At 40.8% G+C, this 23,687-nt stretch overlaps 2 protein-coding genes across 3 annotated transcripts; one reads left to right on the top strand and one right to left on the bottom strand.

Annotated features, from left to right (window-relative positions):
- Nucleotides 1-12,650: 12,650 nt before the first annotated feature.
- On the bottom strand, nt 12,651-13,541 carry LOC111878469 (uncharacterized). Its single transcript, XM_023874965.1, has 2 exons — nt 12,992-13,541; nt 12,651-12,829 (listed from the first exon to the last, which is right to left on the bottom strand). The coding sequence occupies exons 1-2, from the start codon at nt 13,539-13,541 to the stop codon at nt 12,651-12,653; spliced, it is 729 nt and encodes a 242-aa protein (XP_023730733.1).
- A 3,306-nt stretch (nt 13,542-16,847) lies between these two features.
- Nucleotides 16,848-21,444, top strand: LOC111878515 (probable mannitol dehydrogenase). Of its 2 annotated transcripts, XR_002845816.3 has the most exons (7): nt 16,848-17,049; nt 17,621-17,734; nt 17,864-18,522; nt 18,629-18,808; nt 20,736-20,861; nt 20,967-21,060; nt 21,413-21,444. XR_002845816.3 is itself a non-coding variant. In XM_023875028.3 (6 exons), exons 1-5 carry the CDS (start codon nt 16,949-16,951, stop codon nt 20,816-20,818), a joined length of 1,137 nt encoding a protein of 378 aa, XP_023730796.1. In that variant the 5' UTR covers nt 16,848-16,948; the 3' UTR covers nt 20,819-20,861; nt 20,967-21,142. The 2 variants fall into 2 exon arrangements, 1 of the variants encoding a protein (XP_023730796.1); XM_023875028.3 differs by lacking the exon at nt 21,413-21,444 and having other exon boundaries at nt 20,967-21,142.
- Nucleotides 21,445-23,687: the final 2,243 nt, after the last annotated feature.

The following is a 23,687-nucleotide window of genomic DNA, read 5'->3' as shown; positions in this document are numbered from 1 at the left end:
AAGTTGGAGATTCGGTGTTGCTCGAAGTCTCACTGTGGAAGGGACTTATAAGATTTGGAAAGAGAGGAAAGTTGAGTCCAAGATTTATTGGGCCATTCAAGGTTCTTCAGAGGATTAGGAACCAAGCTTACAAGTTGGAATTTCCAGAAGAACTATATGGTATTCATAACACTTTCTATGTGTGTTATTTGAGGAAGTTCACGGGAGAAGTTCCCGATATAATTCCACTTTCAGAGTTAAGGATTGATGAAGATAAGACGTTAATCGGAGAACCTGAAGCGATTGTTGACCGAAAGACGAAGAAATTACGACGCACGATGGTCTAATAAGTGCAAGTGCAATAGAAACATTCGAATGGGCCAAACCTCACCTGGGAGACAGAGAGTGACATGATGAGTCGCTATCCACATATGTTTGTTGATGCATGATTCTAGGACAGAATCACCCTAAGGGGGAGAGAATTGTAACGCCCGCGTTTCTGGCTAAGCATTATTATTATGATATAATAGTTAGGGTCAACGATTATAACCTATTTGACGTAATAAAGAAGAATTATGTGAATATTATATGTTTCATGATTATAATATAATAAAATAGGAAAAATCAACTGAATCATCCGTAAATCATAAAAATAAGTGTGGCAAAACATATATATTATTATATATTTAGAAAGTACATGTCCCGATCCCGAAAATATAAAGTTCGTCGAAATCTGAATCCATATGAATTATATATGATTTTTATAAGATATAAAAGTCAGTCGCGCATAAGGAATGTGTGACGTAAAAAGCTACAAAGAGAATGGTTGACTTTTAGATAATGCCACCAAAAAGAAAATCGTAGTACTCCTTAAATTATGAATTTTGAGAAAAAAGAATGTCAAAAACGGAGTCTATATGAGAAAGCTATGATTTTAGCAAAGTCATTTAATTTTATAGAAATAAGGACAAAAAATAAAGTAAAAGTTAGCAGACGAAGTGTAAACGAAAGTTGTAGATCTCTTCTCCACATGGATATAAAGAACGTCAAAAACGGAAGTTCGTATAAACGAGTTGTAATTTATAATAGCATATTTACGTATTAAAATAAAGTATAAATCATATATACGGATACTGTAGCGACCCGTTTCCGGTATGTTAATTAATTTGATTTGGGCTAAGTTTTCAAGAGGGACTCGGCGAGTTCTAGCCTGACTCGCCGAGTCAGGACGCGCATCTTGTGCACGCGGGAGCCGGCGACTCGGCGAGTCCATATCCTGGACTCGGCGAGTCCGTCCGTCTGGGTGAAACCCTAACTCCCCGGGTTTGCTCACTATTTAAACCCCATTATAGCCTCCATCTCGTCACTTTCCTCCTGAGAGCACTGTGAGAAACCCTAAACCTTCCTCTTGTGAGCTTATAAGTGATCTTGTTCCATTTTGTGAAGGGGTGAAGAAGGAGAAGAAGAAGGAAGCAAGGAAACGAGTTCTAGTGCCAAGATCCAAGACCAAGTGTGAACTTATTGAGGTATTTTCGGAGTTCTCTTCTGGTTTCATGCTTAAACTTCCATTAGAGCTCTTTTAAGGGCTATTTGATGCTTGTTCCAAGCTTTATGCTTGCTTGATTGTGTTATTGAGCCGAAATACCTTTGGATCTGAGTGTTGGGGTGTTGAAGAGTCCAGATCCACTGTCTTTTTGGAGTTACATTGCTTATTAGCCATGGATCTACCCTTATTGTGCATATTTTAGTCTTATTTCCCTCATTCATGTGGTTGTGCACGTAAAGTTGGAAACTTTACGTGGTAAAACAGCTTAATGGACCTAGATCTATCATTTGCATGTGTTGGATTCAAGAAAAATCGAGTAAAAATATGTTGCATGGCGGCGACTCGGCGAGTCGGAGGAACGACTCGACGAGTCATGTCGCGAGTCCCGAGTTCTTCAGTTTCTTCAGTGTCGAGTGTCCGAGGTGAGTTAGGGAGTGGGCTCAGCGAGTTAAGAGTAGACTCAGTAATGGAGGGACTCGGCGAGTTTGTTCATGCAACTCGGCGAGTCCAAGGCAATCTTCTTGAGGATTAAGAACAACTCGTCGAGTCTGTTCATCTGACTCGGCGAGTCGGATGAAGATCATCTGAGTTTTTGGATCCAGAGGATACTCGTCGAGTCGATGCCACACTCGACGAGTAACAGCTGGTAAGAGTTGAACGGAGAGTCTAGGACTCGGCGAGTCGGGTATCCCGACTCGGCGAGTCAGCCCTGAGTAAGTCAACTTTGACCAAGGGTAAAAGAGTCATTTTACCCTGAGTGTAGTGCTAGTGATTGATTGAGTGTGTTTATGGATTTGTAGCCGAGGAGATTCAGGAGCAGCAGCCGTTAGCTTTCCGAGCCGCACTCTCATCCGCTAGCTTACGAGGTGAGTTTCCTTTCCGTAGGGGCGGGTCTAAGGCCACAATGCCGACCCGTCCAGTTAATAGTAGTATCCGGACTTCGGTCCGATGTAGTAGTTAGTATGTTTGATGCCTTCGTGGTACAGACATGTCTTATGTGCTATGTGTATGTGTTTATGTTCCGGGCCACGGCCCGATGCAGTATGCAGTATAAATTGTTATGATATGCTATGCTATGCGCAGTCAGTTCCGGACCTCGGTCCGATGCAGGGGACACGGTCCCAGATAGTTCCGGACTTCGGTCCGATGCAGTTAGTTCCGGACTTCGGTCCGATGCAGTCAGTTCCGGACTTCGGTCCGATGCAGTTAGTTCCGGACTGCGGTCCGATGCAGGGGACAAGGTCCCAGTCAGTTCCGGACTTCGGTCCGATGCAGTTTTCCGGGTCCCGACCCGATGCAGTGGGCAAGGCCCAATATGTGTTTATATGTTGTTGTATGGTATGTGGTAAGTTGGGGGAGCTCACTAAGCTTCGTGCTTACAGTTTCAGTTTTGGTTTCAGGTACTTCCGCAAGCAAAGGGAAGAGCTCTGGATGACGGCATCGCACACACCACCGTTTCAGCTTTAGTTGGAATGGATTTAGTTGTTGTTTTGGACATAGCATGTTACATTTTCCGCACAGTACTTTATTATCTTTTGGGGACATATCACGCATGGTTTATCTATATGATACTCTGATTATAGTTTTGATGGTATTAAAAACGAAATTTTTGGGTCGTATTTTTGGGTCGTTACAAGTTGGTATCAGAGCCCTGGTTTGAGGGATTCGGATACACTCTCGGGTGTATCTGAACTCAAACTAAAGGGAAATAAAAGATTTTTAATAAAATGTTTTTACAAAAGAATTTTGAAAACACTTAAAAGGAAAAGAATTGTTTTAAGAAAAAGGTGTGTGCATGCGGTCAACCGAGCTCAAGTAAGTACTCCCAAATTACCCATACAAGTTATTTGTTCAATTTCAGTTTAGTAGAACAGCATGCTAGAATAGGACTAAGGGTGTAGGAGAACGCCTTATGTGCCTGCTTATGTGCTACAGCTCTATGAATATTGCATTCTAGAATTGAGTAGACAGCAGTAGGATAGCCTGTTTAGGTTACGCCTGATCGTATGAGCTTAGCATCCTATGCTAGTGCAGTTTCTTGTTATAAGAATAGCTTGCGTGAGTCTGTTTCCCTTGTCCGAATGCTGCTTGCTTTGTGCTTAGTGGGATTCCGAGTAATGGGAGTTAGCCATTAGGTGGACACGTCACACCACATGTAATCAGGTTTGAATAATCCCAGAGTGCTGAAACTGGCCCTACTGCGCAGCTCTTGTTTGAGTCCAACCGTTGTAGGGACGGATCTTTTACTTGAAGGATTATCCGATCCTCATCACATGTGATGGTGTTCAGCTGATGGCTAACTGGCAGTGCAAGGAGACCTACAGCAGCTGAGGACCAGTCGTATTGAGCTCGAGTTTTCTCTAGGGCAAGCCTAGGGCGAGAGTAGCAGGGAATAGCAGCAGTAGAAGTGACTTGGGGAAGTCGAGGCAGTTCTTGAGGAAGTATGGATAGATGTGGAAGGTAGTAGGGGCCCATACTACTGGAAGCAGAGGATCCGTATTCGAATCAAGGAAGGCCAAGATTAGACCAGGAAGCTAGTAGTCGTATCATGATTCCTTGAAATATTTCCATGTTCTGATGTTGTTATGATATGTTTCAGAATGGTAGTTTGCGTCCGAGGCCAGCAGCCGGCAGTTCAGATGCCGGAGGAGGATCAGGAACGGGATCCGACCCGGAGGTCGGACAGATCGATGAGCAGACCAGAGAGTTCCTTTCTTCTGAGATTACTCGCATCATACTTGAGCAGACTCCTGTGATCTTCGGTTCGATCAAGGAGGGCATTTTGGAGATGATGGATGAGAGACTGAGTACCTTCCATACTGAGATGGCGGCCGTGATGGGGTCGCGCACACTCACTTTCAGGGAGTTCAGGGCATGCGGGGCTCCTGACTATCACGGGGCACGGGACCCCATAGCGAGTACCAGGTGGTTGGCGGATGTGGCCAACGCATTCCGCACTAGCAGATGTCCCGAGGGGGACAAGGTCAGATTGGCGTCCTGTCTTCTGAAGGACAGGGCACGTGACTGGTGGGAGGAGGTAGGACATACCATTGGGGATGATGCGGCATTGGATGCCATGACTTGGGCTGATTTCTCTACCAGGTTCAGAGCGGAGTTCGCACCGGTCATTGAGGTGCAACAGTTAGCCAGGGAGTTCCAGGATCTTACCCAGACTACCGAGACAGTGGCGGAGATCACCGCCAAGTTCAGGGAGCGGGCCCTTCTTGTTCCTCAGTATGCAGCAGACGAGGAGATGAAGAAGGCCCGTTATCACGAGATGTTGCGGAGCGACATTCGTATGTTTGTGAGCCGGTCCAGTTGCAAAACACTGGACGACATGATTGCTAGAGCCAGAGAGAGGGAGATTGATCTCGAGATGGAGAGGAAGAGGAAGCCGGAGGCGGTTTCGGGTGCAGGCAGTGTGGGCAAAAAGCCCAAGGTTTCAGATCACAGGTCCAGGGGTCAGCAGAGCCACGGTCGATGTGGCAAGTGTGGGAGGTTGCACGAGGGGGCGTGCAAGGCAGGGAGTTCCGGCTGCTACAAGTGCGGTCGGACCGGGCATATGAGTAGGGATTGTACGGCCCCTGCCACTACGGTCACAGCATCGGATCTGATTTGCTTTCAGTGCAATCAGAGGGGACACAAAAGGTCCCAGTGTCCCAGTTTAGCTGCAGCAGGGAAGGTGCATGCACCCGCCCCTGCTACTTTGAGGATCACAGATGGCCGTCAGGGCCGAGCTGATGCGCCGGTGGCGAAGAGCAGGGCATTTCAGATGACAGCAGAGGAGGCGCGAGCGACTCCTGATGTGGTGACGGGTATGTATATTTCTTTCATCTCTTAATTATTAATATATCGTTTGAATATTATTTGATGGTACGTTTTATTTAGGGTCGTTCTCGGTGAACGGCATCCCTGCTTTGGTATTGTTTGACTCGGGGGCCACCCGATCATTTGTATCGCTTGCGCTTAGCAAGAGATTTAGCAGAGCTCCGGGGGAACTGGATTGTCCGTTAGAGGTTGAGATAGCAGATGATAGGACCGTGAGGGTCGACAGAGTATATAGAGGGTGTTCCCTTCAGATATTTGAGGAGCAGTTTTCAGTGGATTTGGTTCCGATTCCCCTGCGCGGGAATAAAGTTATTGTGGGAATGGATTGGCTAAGCCCCAATGGGGCGGTGATTGATTGTGAGCTTCAGCTAGTGAGGGTTCGCACTCCCAGTGGGGGAGAGATAGTGGTTCAGGGCGAGAGGCCCCAGCGAGGATTGACCTTCTGCTCTGCCGCTAGGGCGAGGCGCTACGTTCAGCAGGGCTGCGCCGGTTATGTAGCCTACGTCTTGGATGCCCGGGTTAAGGGCAAGACGACGATCGATGATGTTCCTATTGTTCGAGATTACCCGGATGTGTTTCCCGAGGATTTGCCGGGGATACCTCCTGAGAGGCAGGTTGAGTTCAGGATCGATCTGGTTCCTGGTGCGGCTCCGATAGCCAAAGCACCATATCGACTTGCTCCCCCTGAGATGCAGGAGTTGTCTACACAGCTTCAGGAGCTGTTAGACAAGGGTTTCATTCGACCGAGCAGTTCGCCTTGGGGAGCGCGGATCTTATTTGTGAGGAAGAAAGACGGGTCGCATCGGATGTGTATTGATTACCGGGAGTTGAACAAGGTAACGGTGAAGAACCGTTACCCACTTCCGAGGATAGATGACTTGTTTGATCAGCTCCAGGGAGCGTCTTGGTTCTCCAAGATCGACCTACGCTCCGGTTACCACCAGATGAGGGTCAGGGATGAGGATGTACAGAAGACTGCTTTCAGGACCCGGTATGGTCATTATGAGTTTGTGGTGATGCCATTTGGGCTCACCAATGCCCCAGCCGCGTTCATGGATCTCATGAATCGCGTGTGTAGACCGATGCTGGATCGGTCAGTGATAGTGTTCATCGATGACATCTTGGTGTATTCCAAGACGCAGGGACAGCACGAGGAGCACCTGCGGGAGGTGTTGGAGACTTTGAGGAGGGAGAGACTGTTCGCTAAGTTCTCCAAGTGCGAGTTCTGGTTACGCGAGGTGCAGTTTCTTGGGCATCTCGTTAATCAGAAGGGTATTTTGGTTGACCCGGCCAAGATTGAGGCCGTGATGCAGTGGGAGGTCCCGAGGTCTCCATCTGAGATTCGGAGCTTCCTAGGATTGGCAGGGTATTATCGGAGGTTTATTCAGGATTTCTCCAAGATAGCAGTGCCGCTCACCCGACTAACCAAGAAGTCGGTAGTTTTTCGTTGGGGGCCTGAGCAGCAGGCGGCGTTCGAGACTCTCAGGCAGAGATTGTGCGAGGCTCCGATCCTTACCTTGCCAGAGGGTGTTGAGGATTTCGTGGTCTATTGTGATGCTTCGATCACAGGTATGGGAGCAGTGTTGATGCAGCGAGGCCATGTGGTGGCTTATGCTTCGAGACAGTTGAAGCCTCACGAGGCTAATTATCCTACCCACGACTTGGAGCTGGGGGCAGTTGTATTTGCCCTCAAGATTTGGAGGCATTACCTGTATGGGGTCCGCTGTACCATCTACACGGACCACAAGAGTTTGCGATACCTTATGGATCAGCCGAGTTTGAATATGAGACAAAGGAGATGGTTGGACGTGCTGAAGGATTATGACTGTGAGATCTTGTACCATCCAGGGAAGGCCAACGTGGTGGCCGATGCCCTGAGCCGCAAGGTGTCGGCGGCCCCTATCAGGGATTTGTGCATGAGGATGACGGTAATCACTCCTTTGTTGGAGCGGATCAAGGAGGCTCAGATGGAGGGTCTCAAGGAGGAGAGGCAGAAGTGCGAGAGGATAGTGGGTCGAGTAGCTTCGTTCGACTACGACAGTCGGGGTTTGATGACGCTTCATGGTAGGGTGTGGGTACCGTACTGGGGTGGGGTACGGCAGGTATTGATGGACGAGGCTCATAAGTCTCGATTTTCTATCCATCCAGGGGCGACGAAGATGTATCGAGATCTTCGACCTGATTATTGGTGGCCCTGCATGAAGCGGGACGTCGCTTGGTACGTTGAGAGGTGCCTGACCTGCCGAAAGGTCAAGGCGGAGCACCAGAGACCTCACGGCAAGATGCAGCCGTTGGATATTCCCGTGTGGAAATGGGAGGACATCACCATGGATTTTATCACCAAACTTCCCAGGACCGCACGTGGAGTAGATTCGATATGGGTAGTGGTGGATCGGTTGACGAAGAGTGCCCATTTTATCCCGATCCAGGAGAGTATATCGGCGGAAAGGTTAGCCGATATCTATGTGCGAGAGATTGTGGCACGTCATGGAGTGCCGGTATCGGTAGTGTCGGACCGAGATGTTCGCTTCACGTCCAGATTCTGGAAGCGGTTTCACGACGAGATGGGTACTCGTCTCCATTTCAGCACCGCTTTTCATCCTCAGACTGACGGGCAGAGCGAGAGGACGATTCAGACTCTCGAGGACATGCTTAGGGCATGCGTCCTGGATTTTGGGGGCTGTTGGGATACGTATCTTCCCTTAGCGGAATTCTCGTATAACAACAGCTATCATGCGAGCATTGATCGACCTCCTTTTGAGATGTTATATGGCAGGAAGTGCAGGACCCCGATTTGTTGGGGCGAGGTCGGTCAGCGGGTTATGGGGAGCACTGAAGTGGTGCTCAAGACGACGGAACTGATCCAGCAGGTCCGTAGTAGACTGCAGACTGCGCAGAGTCGGCAGAAGAGCTACGCCGACAAGAGGCGTTCAGACTTGGAGTTCCAGGTAGGAGACATGGTTCTTCTGAAAGTCTCACCTTGGAAAGGTGTCATCAGGTTCCGGAAGAGGGGCAAATTGGGCCCCAGATTTATTGGTCCTTTCAGGGTTTTGGCCCGGGTGGGTCGGGTTGCTTACCGGTTAAATCTTCCTGAGGAGCTCAGTTTGATACACAACACTTTCCACGTGTCGCAGTTGAGGAAGTGTCTAGTGGACGAGACAGCAGTCGTTCCCTTGGAGGATATCCAGGTCGATAGCGGCTTGAATTATATCGAGAAGCTGATAGCAATTTTGGAACGGAAGACCAAGACCTTGAGGAACAAGGTAATTCAGCTGGTAAAGGTGCAGTGGCAGCATCGGAAGGGGTCTGAGTGGACATGGGAGGCTGAAGAAGAAATGAGAACGCACTACCCGGAGTTATTCGCAGATCCAGCCGTAGCAGACTTCGAGGACGAAGTCTGAAACAAGTGGGGGAGAATTGTAGCGACCCGTTTCCGGTATGTTAATTAATTTGATTTGGGCTAAGTTTTCAAGAGGGACTCGGCGAGTTCTAGCCTGACTCGCCGAGTCAGGACGCGCATCTTGTGCACGCGGGAGCCGGCGACTCGGCGAGTCCATATCCTGGACTCGGCGAGTCCGTCCGTCTGGGTGAAACCCTAACTCCCCGGGTTTGCTCACTATTTAAACCCCATTATAGCCTCCATCTCGTCACTTTCCTCCTGAGAGCACTGTGAGAAACCCTAAACCTTCCTCTTGTGAGCTTATAAGTGATCTTGTTCCATTTTGTGAAGGGGTGAAGAAGGAGAAGAAGAAGGAAGCAAGGAAACGAGTTCTAGTGCCAAGATCCAAGACCAAGTGTGAACTTATTGAGGTATTTTCGGAGTTCTCTTCTGGTTTCATGCTTAAACTTCCATTAGAGCTCTTTTAAGGGCTATTTGATGCTTGTTCCAAGCTTTATGCTTGCTTGATTGTGTTATTGAGCCGAAATACCTTTGGATCTGAGTGTTGGGGTGTTGAAGAGTCCAGATCCACTGTCTTTTTGGAGTTACATTGCTTATTAGCCATGGATCTACCCTTATTGTGCATATTTTAGTCTTATTTCCCTCATTCATGTGGTTGTGCACGTAAAGTTGGAAACTTTACGTGGTAAAACAGCTTAATGGACCTAGATCTATCATTTGCATGTGTTGGATTCAAGAAAAATCGAGTAAAAATATGTTGCATGGCGGCGACTCGGCGAGTCGGAGGAACGACTCGACGAGTCATGTCGCGAGTCCCGAGTTCTTCAGTTTCTTCAGTGTCGAGTGTCCGAGGTGAGTTAGGGAGTGGGCTCAGCGAGTTAAGAGTAGACTCAGTAATGGAGGGACTCGGCGAGTTTGTTCATGCAACTCGGCGAGTCCAAGGCAATCTTCTTGAGGATTAAGAACAACTCGTCGAGTCTGTTCATCTGACTCGGCGAGTCGGATGAAGATCATCTGAGTTTTTGGATCCAGAGGATACTCGTCGAGTCGATGCCACACTCGACGAGTAACAGCTGGTAAGAGTTGAACGGAGAGTCTAGGACTCGGCGAGTCGGGTATCCCGACTCGGCGAGTCAGCCCTGAGTAAGTCAACTTTGACCAAGGGTAAAAGAGTCATTTTACCCTGAGTGTAGTGCTAGTGATTGATTGAGTGTGTTTATGGATTTGTAGCCGAGGAGATTCAGGAGCAGCAGCCGTTAGCTTTCCGAGCCGCACTCTCATCCGCTAGCTTACGAGGTGAGTTTCCTTTCCGTAGGGGCGGGTCTAAGGCCACAATGCCGACCCGTCCAGTTAATAGTAGTATCCGGACTTCGGTCCGATGTAGTAGTTAGTATGTTTGATGCCTTCGTGGTACAGACATGTCTTATGTGCTATGTGTATGTGTTTATGTTCCGGGCCACGGCCCGATGCAGTATGCAGTATAAATTGTTATGATATGCTATGCTATGCGCAGTCAGTTCCGGACCTCGGTCCGATGCAGGGGACACGGTCCCAGATAGTTCCGGACTTCGGTCCGATGCAGTTAGTTCCGGACTTCGGTCCGATGCAGTCAGTTCCGGACTTCGGTCCGATGCAGTTAGTTCCGGACTGCGGTCCGATGCAGGGGACAAGGTCCCAGTCAGTTCCGGACTTCGGTCCGATGCAGTTTTCCGGGTCCCGACCCGATGCAGTGGGCAAGGCCCAATATGTGTTTATATGTTGTTGTATGGTATGTGGTAAGTTGGGGGAGCTCACTAAGCTTCGTGCTTACAGTTTCAGTTTTGGTTTCAGGTACTTCCGCAAGCAAAGGGAAGAGCTCTGGATGACGGCATCGCACACACCACCGTTTCAGCTTTAGTTGGAATGGATTTAGTTGTTGTTTTGGACATAGCATGTTACATTTTCCGCACAGTACTTTATTATCTTTTGGGGACATATCACGCATGGTTTATCTATATGATACTCTGATTATAGTTTTGATGGTATTAAAAACGAAATTTTTGGGTCGTATTTTTGGGTCGTTACAGATACATATAAAATAAAGTGTGTGTGTATATATATATATATATATATATATATATATATATATATATATATATATATATATATATATATTTATATCATTAGAAAGGTATCGACAATGCAGTCGTTATAAGACTAGTGTTGAGTACTTTTGACATTAATTTAGTATAATATCGTTATATCTATTTAAAATAGTATTATAAAGGGGTGTTTACTCGTTTAAATAACTATAAGGTCATTTAAGTAACTATTGAGGGTGGTTTTTGAAAATTCAATTACTATAAATAAGAGGCTCTAGACTCTCATATTTCTTGCACCATTCTCTTGATTTAAGAGTCTTTCTCTTCTTATCCCCGAGCATTTCGGTCCCTCATGATTAATCTTTTTAGAAAAAGATTTAGCGACGAAGTTCTGACCATGGAGTTCTAAGTTTTCGCTAGAAACCTTATAAGTTGAGCTACCCTTATTACGCTTTAAGTGTAACTTATGTTTAAATTCATTATCATTATTAAGAACCTATAAACAAGATTTATCAGTGATTCCAAGTCGTTATACTAATTGATCTACCTACGGGAGAGGTGTTTAGAACGGTCATGTTGGCTTGGTTGTTGGATTTCAAAAAGGATATACGCCGAAATGGTCTTGCCTCCCAACTGTCCTACCTGGTTAATCCTTACTTGAAAGATCATGAAAGTAGACTTTAAGTTAATGATGAATCTAGACTTATAATTAGTCGCAATCAATAATAGACTAAGACTTAGTGATAATAACACTAGGTTACGTTAAAGAAAAAGACAGTTCCTAGAAGCAAAACACTGCTTGAATTTCGAGTCGTTACTTTATCAAGTGAATGCATAGTTACTTTCATCTTACACATAGATATTAAGTATTTAATATAAATTACATGTTCTATGTGTTTGTTATCAATGTTCCTGATATCTATGTTGGATGAACGATTTATACATGTTTTATTTGATTTAAAATGTATATGTATTTTATACCTATAATTATGCTGAGTAAAGATGGGTAGATGATATAGATGATGAAATATGAAATAAATAATGAGAGGCCTTGATGTTAAAGCTGATCCAATCATTTAGCAAAGTATAGATGACGCCCACAGACTATTTTAGACAGTCCAGTGGAATGCTAGCAGGCTCGCAACTTGTAGGTGTTTTTGAACTACGTGTTCACCAGGTATACTCCATCCCCCTCATGGTTGCCTTACTGACATATATTGCTGAGGAATCCCCTAAGCATTATTGTCAATCCCAAAGATAATCCTTAGGCTATGTCCCTTAAATTAGATGCTTTACGGACAGAAATTGAGGATAATGGGAACGGGTTGAATGATTTGATGAAATTAAAGAACTTAAGTATTATGGGTTGAAAACCCTATGTGCTCACCAGGCTCCTAAGCCCGACCCTCTCAATTTCTTGTATTACAGGTAGTGGCACAAGAGCACCAGTGTGATGATCAGATGAGACAATTGTGGATTATAGGCTAGTAGAATAATAGATTTTGTAAGGCCTATGTTATTTTCCGTTTATGATTATGTATTGTATTGACGATGACATCCTAACGTTTTTAATATAATTAAAATACATTTTTTCAGAAATGCTTTGATAATATCTTTATCATATTTTGGTAACAAATTCTACAATATTATTCTTCAAAAGGATACTCTGGTTTTTAAATAAAGCATAAACAAATCAGTCTTTTCTGGCCGAGAAATAGAGGATGTCACACTATGTCTGCTTGAGGACTCCAAATGCCCTCTCGATATCCTTCCTTGTTGATTCCTGCCTCTTTGTGAACAACTTTGTCTTTTCACTTCAAGGAACCAAATATGCCTTCATAAGTGTAGAATAATTTGGGTATATCCCATCACAAAGGTAGTAACTGTATTTGTACAAATGTTCGTTCACCGTGAACGTCATATCAGGTGCTTTGCCGGTCCAAAGATCGTTGAAAAGTAGAGACTGGCCAAGAACGTTAATGTCGTTGTTAGACCCTGCGACTCCAAAAAAAGAATTCCTTATCCATAAATTCTGAGATGCAACGGCTTCTAGGATTATACTTGGTTTACTTATATCTCCTCGAGTGAATTGACCACGCCATGCAATTGGACATTTTTCCTAAGCCACATGCATACAATCTAGACTGCCAAACATACCTGGAAATCCATGCCTCTCTTCATGAGCCGAATATAATCTCTCAATATCTCGGGGAGTAGGTTTACGCAAATATTGTTGGTGAAAAACTTCATACACACATGCACAAAACCAATCTACACAATCAACTGCGTTCCTCTCAGATATTTTCAAGTATTCGTCGGATGCATCAAATGTCATACCGTATCCCAAATATCCAAGCGCATCTGCACACTTTTGTATTCTACTAAAACCCATTCTTCCTCTAACATCGGGGTTTTGTTTTAAAAAATCATAACAGGCTTCTAAAGCATTACTAATATGTAAAAATATAGCCTTATTAAGACGGAAACAACGTTCAAACGAGTCATCATTGTAATCATAATTATCAGCAAAGTAATCACATACCAATAAGTCGTGTGCGGCTTGGCGATCATGATTCACGACCGCCCTTGTACGAGCAACATCTAAATTTTCTTCATCGTGAATGTGTTGCATAACATTGAAGAAGGTAGAGATGAATTCATCGTCATCATCCCAGTCAAAATATTTCAATAATTCCAAATCCTCCATGTGTTTTTTGGTTTATAGAATTGTAACATCCCAAAATATAAGACCAAAAATTTCATTTTTAATTTAATAGTTATAAAACCAATTGTCTGAAAACATCCATAGTATCAACTCATATCGAAACCCATGTATCAATAGTCAAAACATGTCATGATAAAACAACATCAGAGTATAACTCCCAAAGATCTCATATGTAGAAAACGTAGTGTGATGCGCTGCGATCATGCCGGCTCCTTTCCCTTCGAAGAGGAAGTACCTGGAACCAAAACTGAAAACCGTAAGCACAAAGCTTAGTGAGTTCCCTCATCATACCATATACCATACAATAAAGATACTGCCAGGCATATCTGGTTGCCCGACCTACCCTGCTGAGCATACCTGGGTGCTCAACCTACCCATGTCAGGCATATCGGGGTGCCCGACCTACCCCTGCCAGGCATATCTGGGTGCCCGACCTACCCTGCCAAGCATATTTGGGTGCCCGACCTACCCTCCAATTTATCTCAACCGGTTACGAGGTCTATTTCACCCCTTTCCACTACCAGATAATACATATCATAATCATACGGTCAGAAATATATGGGTGCTCGACCTACCCTCTGTTTTATCTTAACCATTTACAGGGTCTAATCCACCCCTCCTACCGCTATCATATAATATCGTAGCATACTAGCACATAAAACATAACAAATAGTGGCATACCAGACAATTATCTCAACTATAATCAGCTATTAGTGGGTCGACATTGGTGCCTTCGTCCCACTTCTACTGGAAGGTAACTCATCTCAAATGATGTAAAGTAGTCGAGCAGTCCCAGGCTCTGAAATCAACCCCTCTCAAAACTCTTACACATAAAAGATTTCCTTTAATTACCCTTTTATACTCATGACCCCTTAAAGGTCAACTTTGTCAAAGTCAAAGTTAACACTCTGTTCAAAGTCAACATTCCGAGTTGACTCAACTCTTCGAGTTGGCCCTTCAACTCGCCGAGTCTATAAATCATAAAACCCTGAAATCACGATCCAACTCGTCGAGTTCTTTCATGAACTCGTCTAGTTCCTCTTATCAATAGAATCTGGACTTTCCAAATCAATTTGTCGATTCCGTCCTTGAACTCGTCGAGTCCTTCCTCTAACAGAATCGGGACACTTCAACTCAACTCGCCGAGTTCCTCTATGAACTCGTCGAGTTCTTCAATCTGTTAAGCCTTCTTAATGTATTGAGCCATTATTCTTCGAATCTAAGTCCCATATTCCAGATCTGGGTCGAATACACATCTAGGAGGGTAAAGTTTCCGACTTTACCCATTAAGACCCATCGTAGAAGAAATGAGCTCTAAGCCTAACTCAAAATGGCTTAGATCCAACTCCAAAAGCCATCAAAACTTCAAGATAAGCCATGGGGTCATGGATCTAGACTCTGGGGACGGTTTGGTCACGTAAAGTTCCTATCTTTACTTGCATGCATGACCTACTTGGCTCAAAAGACCAAAAAGATGGTCTAAAAGTTTCATGGGACTTCCATGGCCATCAAGTTGGCGTCTTTATGCCATGAAGTCCCCTCAAGACCCTAGATCTAAAGGGTTTGCTCTCAAAGAACGTCCAAATCCCAAAAACCAACATACTTGGACCAAAACATGAAGAAAGTATCCTAAAACTAGATTTAAACATGTTATAGACAAGGTATGAGCTTTATACCTCAGATGAACTAGAAATAAAGCCCAACTTCTTGATTTACTCTCCTACACGTCCTTGCTCCTTCTTCAAAATCACCAAGAATGCACAAAAGTTAGCTCAAAAATCTCAAAAGTGAATTAGGGTTTCGAGGCTAGGGTTTGGGACAATGGAGGCTGGAAATGAGGCCAAGTTATGAGGATTAATGTGTTTAAATAAGGTGTAAAACCCTGAAAATTAGGGTTTCATTCTGCCAGCCTACTTATCGAGTTGAGGCTTCTCAACTCATCGAGTAGACTTCTTAATTCGCGTCCCAATCCATCTTTACTCGATGAGTTTGGGGCCTCCAACTCGTCAAGTTTCTATATAAAAATGAATAATTTTGAATTAAATGCATACCATGAACCAGACGTTACATGATTTTCTTCATCGTGAATGTGTTGCATAACATTGAAGAAGGTCGAGATGAATTCCTTGTCATCATCCCATTCAAAATATTTCAATAATTCCAAATCCTCCATGTGTATTTTGGTTTATAGAATGAGAGTAAAATGTGATGAAGGTGAGGGTTTTATTAGATTTAATAATAATGATTGCCTTTAATATTATGCGCTTAATAAAGATCAATACATATCAATGGAATGCAACGGGCAACAAGCTGCGCCGCTAGCCCTTTATATAAATATTGAGTTTTTGTAAATAATAATAATAATAATAATAATAATAATAATAATAAATTAAAATTAAAAAACTTAAAAAAAAAAAAAAAAAAAAAAAAAAAAAAAAAAGAACATTGAACGGTCAAGAAGGAAACTATTTTCATTGACCATTTAATTTCGTCGTCGGCAACATGAAAGAACATGACCGGCCAGGATGATGTGCACGATAGTGGTCGTGGTCCCATTCAACCAATGACTTGTCTTACAATATAAACGTACCAATTTACCATCATGCATATTTAAAAGATATACACATTTTTTTTTGGACAGATGACACATTATGACATTATGACAAGTACAAAATTGAGAAATTGATATCTTGATGGTTTCTACTACAAAATGCCTTTTAAAAAAAATCCTATTTCCTTATATTAACTATGAAATTTGTTAATATGAATATGAAACTGTTTATATAATTTCGAAATTGTCTCAAAAATTATACTTTTTTGTAGCGTTTAATCAGTAGAAAGTATTTCTATAAAATTTTGTAATTTCACAATTATTTAATTACCAAATAAATAGAAATTATATATCACGGCTCAATATCCTTTTTATCAATATGTTAAAATATCATGTCATGATATGATTTTTTTTAAAATTATCATAAAAAATTAAATATTTAAACTAAATACATTTTAGCAATAACGTGAGATGTTTGTATATATATATTTTTGTCCCTTTTTATTACAAGATTCATGCAGTAGAATAACATGTGGTCTGGGATGAATTTACTTCCAATAGACAATAGTACAGTGTTCGTGTCAATGTTCATCACCGCACTGCCCAATGCCCATCATCTATCTGTGACGTTAGCAAACTCTCTCGCTACCACATCATCTGTTTACGTTTCGTTTAGCAATCAAACCTCCACCACTATATATATTCCATCGACCCCCATTGCCCAACGCACTATTTCTCTTCTCTCCCATATTAAACACACAATATTTGCTTTCACTTTTTTTTTTTTTTCTATATATCAAACATTTCACCGGAAAACATACACACACAGTGATCGCCGATGGGGAGTAAATCACCTGAGACGGAACACCCTGTTAAGGCCTTGGGCTACGCCGCTAGAGACACTTCTGGCGTACTCTCCCCCATCAACTTCTCCCGGAGGTATATATATTATATAATTTGTTTCTTCTCATATACGTAGCTAAATCGTTACTCATGGACTTATTGTTTAGTTTTTAATTATTATGCTTTAGAACGTATATATAATACACAGATCCGATATTATTCTTTTCGGTTTCTACGTTGATCCAAATATCTTTTTGTTTCTAGCGAATAAATGTTGTAACTTCTAGACTTTCAAGTAATTTTGACTTTTTTGATATTATTGATATTTTGCTTTTTGACAATTGAAAGTCTAGATGATTCTGAATGTGGAGTAACTTTTTCTTTTCTTTTTTTATTGGGGTAAACAGATCTAACTGACTAACTTTTTTTTTTCATAAGGAGATACTATATGTCCTTCTGTGCAGGTTCAAATATAGTTTTGAACAACGTTTGCATAGGGTTATATGTAGTACAAGCTGACTCTCGATCCTTGATAATTGCAAACTTTCGACTAATTCCTAAAACGATTAATTGTTAAAGTTTTAATCAACGAGTTTGTTCGTATTATAAGCATGCATAATTTTTTTTCTAACTCATGTCCAATCTGTGATGAATGATGATTACATAGGGAAACAGGGGATGAAGACGTGAGGTTCAAAGTGTTGTACTGTGGAGTCTGTCACTCTGATCTTCACTCTGTCAGAAATGAATGGCACAACGCCAAGTATCCCATGATCCCTGGGTAATTTTACTAATTAATCCTTCCTCCATTTCATATGTACGATTAGGGTTAATTATTCATTTACTTACATACCTTTAACTTGTAACAAATAGTTTCTCAATTACTACTGTTTTTTGTCGATCGTTGCAGACATGAGATTGTGGGTGTGGTGACTGAAGTGGGTAGCAAGGTCAAAAAAGTCAAAGTAGGAGACAAAGTCGGGGTGGGTTGTATGGTCGGGTGTTGCCATTCATGCGATCAATGTGGTGCAGATCAAGAGCAATACTGCCCAAAAATGGTACAAACCTACAATGACTCTTCTATGGTAACCTACGGTGGTTACTCCGACCACATGGTAGCCAACGAACACTTCATCGTCACATGGCCTAAAGACTACCCACTTGATGGTGGTGCGCCTCTGCTGTGTGCTGGAATCACTGTTTACAGCCCAATTCGATATTATGGGCTCGATAAGCCTGGGATGCATGTTGGTGTGGTTGGGCTTGGTGGGTTGGGTCATGTTGCTGTTAAGTTTCTTAAAGCTCTTGGTGTTAAGGTTACTGTGATCAGCACAAGTCCCGAGAAAAAGGAAGAAGCCATTAATACTTTTGGTGCTGATTCTTTCTTGGTGAGTCGTGATCAAGCCCAGATGCAGAGTGGAGTGGGTTCTATGGATGGAATTATTGACACTGTTTCTGCTGATCATCCTCTTGTGCCTTTGATTGCTCTGTTAAAGCCTAATGGTAAACTGGTTTTGGTTGGTGGTCCAACCAAGCCGTATGAGCTACCTGCTTTCCCTTTGCTTTTTGGTATGAATCTTTTTTTTTATTTTTCCTCAATTCATTCATTAAAATGTGGTGAGGGAGTTTTGTGTGAATAAGAAATATTAATGAGGCTTGATGATGCATGCGACAGGTAGGAAGATGGTGGGAGGAAGTTTGATAGGGGGGATAAAAGAGACACAGGAGATGATTGAATTTGCAGCAAAACATAATATAACGGCAGCGATTGAACTCATTCCCATTGAATATATCAACACTGCAATGGAGCGTCTTGCAAAAACTGATGTCCGTTATCGCTTTGTTATCGATATTGGTAACACATTAAAAGCCGCATAATAATTGTAGTGATTGTGGTTTGAGTTTTGAGTTTGAGACTTTCGGTCAGTGGTATATTATGACCATTTTCTTGTTATGGAGAAATTATTAATATTAGTAAAATATTATAAATTATAAATTATATATTTGTGTGATATATATATATATATATATATATATATATATATATATATATATATATATATATATATATATATATATATATATATACACACACATATACACACACTAAACAGTTGTCTTTTTATGTAATTTTATATATTTCAAAAGTTTTCAACTATTTTTGTCAAACACTTATATAACTAATAAAAACTATAACTTTAAGCCAAGGCCAACCCAATGGGAGTTTAAAGCGTGTCCATGACTAACCAAATTATAGGGCCTAAAATTTCCATAACTTATATATTAGCCTATGTTAAGTTCTTGGCCTAATTCAAATTAGGTTAACATTGTTCTCAGTTACAACATGTAAGCGCACAAAGTAGGGGTGAGCATTTGGACCGGTGGACCGGACAGGATCGGACCGTTTCTTTGGACCCCCGGGCCGGTTCTCAGTTATAGGAATCCATCAAAACCGGTCCGGTTTTTTTCCCGGTCTGGTCTGGTTTTTACCGTGTTTTTAAACCAGTTGGACCCGATTTAAAAAAAAAAAAATTATAATCTATGAAATTTTTTTAACAACCATAAATCATTCGTTTTAATTCGGATTGACATGTGTTTTTTTTTCCAACATTTAATTTACAGTTTGTAGATGATTGTATACTATAATTTTGTTGATTTTGGTATTATATTCAATGAGTTACAGTCTTTCAAAGTTGAGCTATCAAAGCTGAAAAAAATTCAGCTTTTCAGCAAGATTTGTAAAATTTTATAATTTGTGAATTTTTTTAAACAACCATAACTCATTCGTTTTAAGTTGGATTGACCTGCGGTTTTTTCCAACATTTAATTTACATTTTATAAATGAATTTAGACTATAATTTTCTTGATTTTGGTATTATATTCACTGAGTTATAATCCTTCAAAGTTGAGCTATCAAAGCTAAAATATTTCAGCTTTTTAACTATTATTTTAGACTATAATTATGAATTTTATGTATCTTTGACAGATAAATCATATGAAAGGGATCTTGGTGAACTTGATTTATATGTTAGTTGCTTTTATTTAGAAAATTAATTTTGCAAGTTATAATATTATAACATCATGGTAGATTAGTTATGCATGAAACGGAAACGTAATCATTTTTAGAAGTCGATCGTATTAAACCCAACAACATATTCGTTTTAACGAGTTCTATCAAACCCAAAAACTTATTTTAACGACTTGTACTCTATGCAATTAAAGTTGTACCGGTCCAAACGGGTCCAAGAACGGGAAAACCTGAACCTGGACCCGGACACGGACACGGACATGGACACGACTCATCCAGTCCGGTCCACGGTCCATAATATTCTCCATAACCGGTCCAGTCCAAGAGTCGATCGGGTTAGGTCCAAATGCTCACCCCTAGCATAAAGGGAGTGAGCGGGAAAATCTAAACCTCGGGAAAAGAAAAAAACTCTTTGATTTCTTGTTTGTCAATTTACGCATGAGGCGGAAATTAATGATGTCCAGTCAAACGATTTCAGAGGCAATAATCTCTAACAATCTCACTTTTTTCTTATTTCTTCTCGAAAATCAGAAGCAACAATTCTACAATCTACTCAAAAATCAGCTTTGAGTGCTTATAATCTCAAGGAAAAGAAATGAATCGTACAATTTTTTTTCTCTGCTTCGAAAAATAACCTTGAGGTTTCGAAATCAGAAGGTAAGGGATTTATGGATTTTGAAGGCTCTATTTTTTGTGCTTCTCTTTTATGGTTTGAAGTAAGAAGATAATAGATTTCATGTTTATTGTTTTGAAGGTACATACAAAGTAGTTTCGAAAATCGGAAGGCGCGAAGAAATCAGTTTCGAAAATAAGAGGAACAAGAAAATCAATTTCTAATTTCTGAACGTACAAACAAACCAAATTATGTTTTTCCTTTTAGGTTTGCTTTTTATTTTTATTTATGATAATTTCTTATTTATTTATAAGAACTAAATCAGTTTTTTTTTTCTTTCATTTTTTCTTATTCTTATTTTATTAAATTCAGATGCATCGAGCAACAATCTATGGATTGTCAATCCTTCTTTGAGGTTTAAAGGTTTCTGATTTCATATTTTTTCGGAGTTTCAGAAAATCAGAAGGTACATTTTTTATTTATGTTTTTTATATAGAAGCAAATAAGAGTTTTATTTTTTGATAATGTAATATAACTTGCTTATTTCATTTCTGTTTTTCTATTTTTTTTATATAATTTTATTATAAGCAAATCATTGTATCGGGGTTTTATTCTTTAGAATCAAGAACCAAGAAGCAAATCACTGAATTAGAGTTCTAATCTTTAGAAGGATTACGGTTTTCTAAATATAAGCAGGTTTCTTTGTGTACTAATTTGAATGAAAATTTTAATTTATGTATTTTGGAATAAAAACGAAAAGTTATAATTGTTTTGCTAAAATTTTTAGATCAAGACCTATTTTTTGTCAATTTGCATAGGGCCTACGAAATCTCAGGGTCGGTCTTGTTCTCAGTTACCAACTATTCGTTGCACGTAATAGCTACCATCTAGCAGCTATTTTTGTCAAATATGTCATGTATAAGTAAAATGTAAGTATTATATAATTTTATTGAAGTTATCAGTACACTACGTCTCTACCTTTGCTTAGCAGATCTACAATGACAAAAATAATACACTCTTTCTATAAAATTAATTTATTTAATAGGGTAAAGAATTTGAGGCTGAAATAATAGTATGCTCACACAATATTTATGAAATAAAACAAAACGAAGAAGATATACATAGGAAGAAAATTAGTATTTTCCGTTTATATTTATAAATGTCTTTATTTCCTTCATATAACTTCTTTAGCGGTACGAGATAAAAGATATGTGTATTGGACCAAAATTATACAAAACAATGAAGTATAAGGGTTATTGGTATATTAAAGTCTTTAAAAAGAAAAATAAAAAATAAAAAGAATATAAACCCCACCTGGGGCATTCTCGATTGAAAGAACGGGGCACACACATGTAAATCTTAAACAAAGACCGACATATGTCGAGTTGTCGACGCAAAAAGAAATGATAGATAGATATGTCAAGCGGAGACAAATAAAAAACTTTCAAATTATTATTTTGTCATTAAACAAAAATAAAAAGGAGTTTTAAGTATTTGAACAACAAGTTGGGTTAGCTAGTTAGCATGAAGACAACTAACTAGATGGTTATGAAGACAACTAACTAGATGGTTATGGAATTGTGAGTTTAATCCTGAGAAGAAAAAAATAATTATTTGTTATTCTAAAAAAAGTTGTTGAAGAAATTTTTTAAATTAATTATGAAAATCAACAAAATAAATAAATTCAAATTAATTTATTAAAGATAAATAATTAACATATTAAAAAATCCTCACAGGTTATTAGCAGTCCAAGAGTTATTAACAACTCCGTTCACATTAAACAACAGTCAACAAATAAGACTCAGTTGGTCAACAAGCATATACTACTACACAGACAAGTATAGCGTAGAAGACTCACATCGCATGTAGCAGCTAAACCCTCTGAGTGTATACTCTAAAACTCTTAATTTGACCAAAAGTCAACTCATGTCAACAAGTCAACGGTCAAGGTCAAAGTCAACAGCGAAAACACCATCCATTGAGCCTCACGTCGTGACCAACCATTGATCATGTTGTGAGAACTCACTCAACCTGATCCCAACTCGACTCGTTCCAGCTTAGCCAATTTGTCACGGACAACCCATTGAGCAAACTTCACGATGTGAACATTACTCTGTCACGTCGTAAACCCAAAAGACTCGGTAGATACAAGTTCTTGCATGGTCACGTCGTGACTACAGTCTGAAGCAACAATCCAAAGATTTGAGTCATTAATTCAATAAGTTTTTCACTCTAACTTTTCTAGAAGCTAAAAAGGACTCTAGAGGTTCATACAAATGATTACTTTATGGACATACAAACCTCATGCATGTCCTCCATCCATTCTAGGTCAAAATGAAGAGATTATACCAAAACTCATATGTATGGATCCAATAACCAGCCAACTTTTAGATATGAGCATTATCATACTCAATGGACCCTTAGAATGCACAAAATTGCCAACTTTATGAATTTCTTCCATTCAAACTTGGTGAAACATGAAAGACATGAGACAACACCTTAGATCTAACCACTTTAAGCAATAAAGTTTGAGCTTTTGACACTTATAAAGGTCTAAAAAGAATATAGGATGATGATGATGATGTTTCCTTGCAAGCTCCACTAATAGAACACCTTCTTATCCTTCTTATCTTTTTCTACGAGCCAACAAATGCTCCAAAAGGCCAAGAATCACCAAGGGAATGAGGGTTAGGGTTTTTCTGAGGAAATAGGGATGATAGAGGCTGATAGTCAACCCTAAAAATCGACGTAAATGGTTTAAATACGAAGAAAACTCTAAAAGATCATGGGTTTCGGCTGCAGTAGATCTCACGTTGTGATACCCTAGGTCTCATGTCATGAGAATGATTCCAAACGTGCTTCTCATAATTTGCTTGTCACTTTGGACCACCCAATGGTCACGTCGCGACACTCGATTTTCTCCAAAAATCAACATTTTGACTCCTTAAAACCCTAAACCAATTCATCCTTAGAAACAGGTGTTACAAGGGAAGTGGGAGCACCTCTTAGCCAACTAATCTACTAGAGGTTTTGTTAAATATTTACGTAAGTTTATATATATATATATATATATATATATATATATATATATAT

The sequence above is a fragment of the Lactuca sativa genome, chromosome 4, assembly GCF_002870075.4.
Source record: "Lactuca sativa cultivar Salinas chromosome 4, Lsat_Salinas_v11, whole genome shotgun sequence".
NCBI lineage: Eukaryota > Viridiplantae > Streptophyta > Magnoliopsida > Asterales > Asteraceae > Lactuca > Lactuca sativa.
Note: the sequence above shows the minus strand (reverse complement) of the source record. Positions and strands in the feature narration are given on the sequence as shown.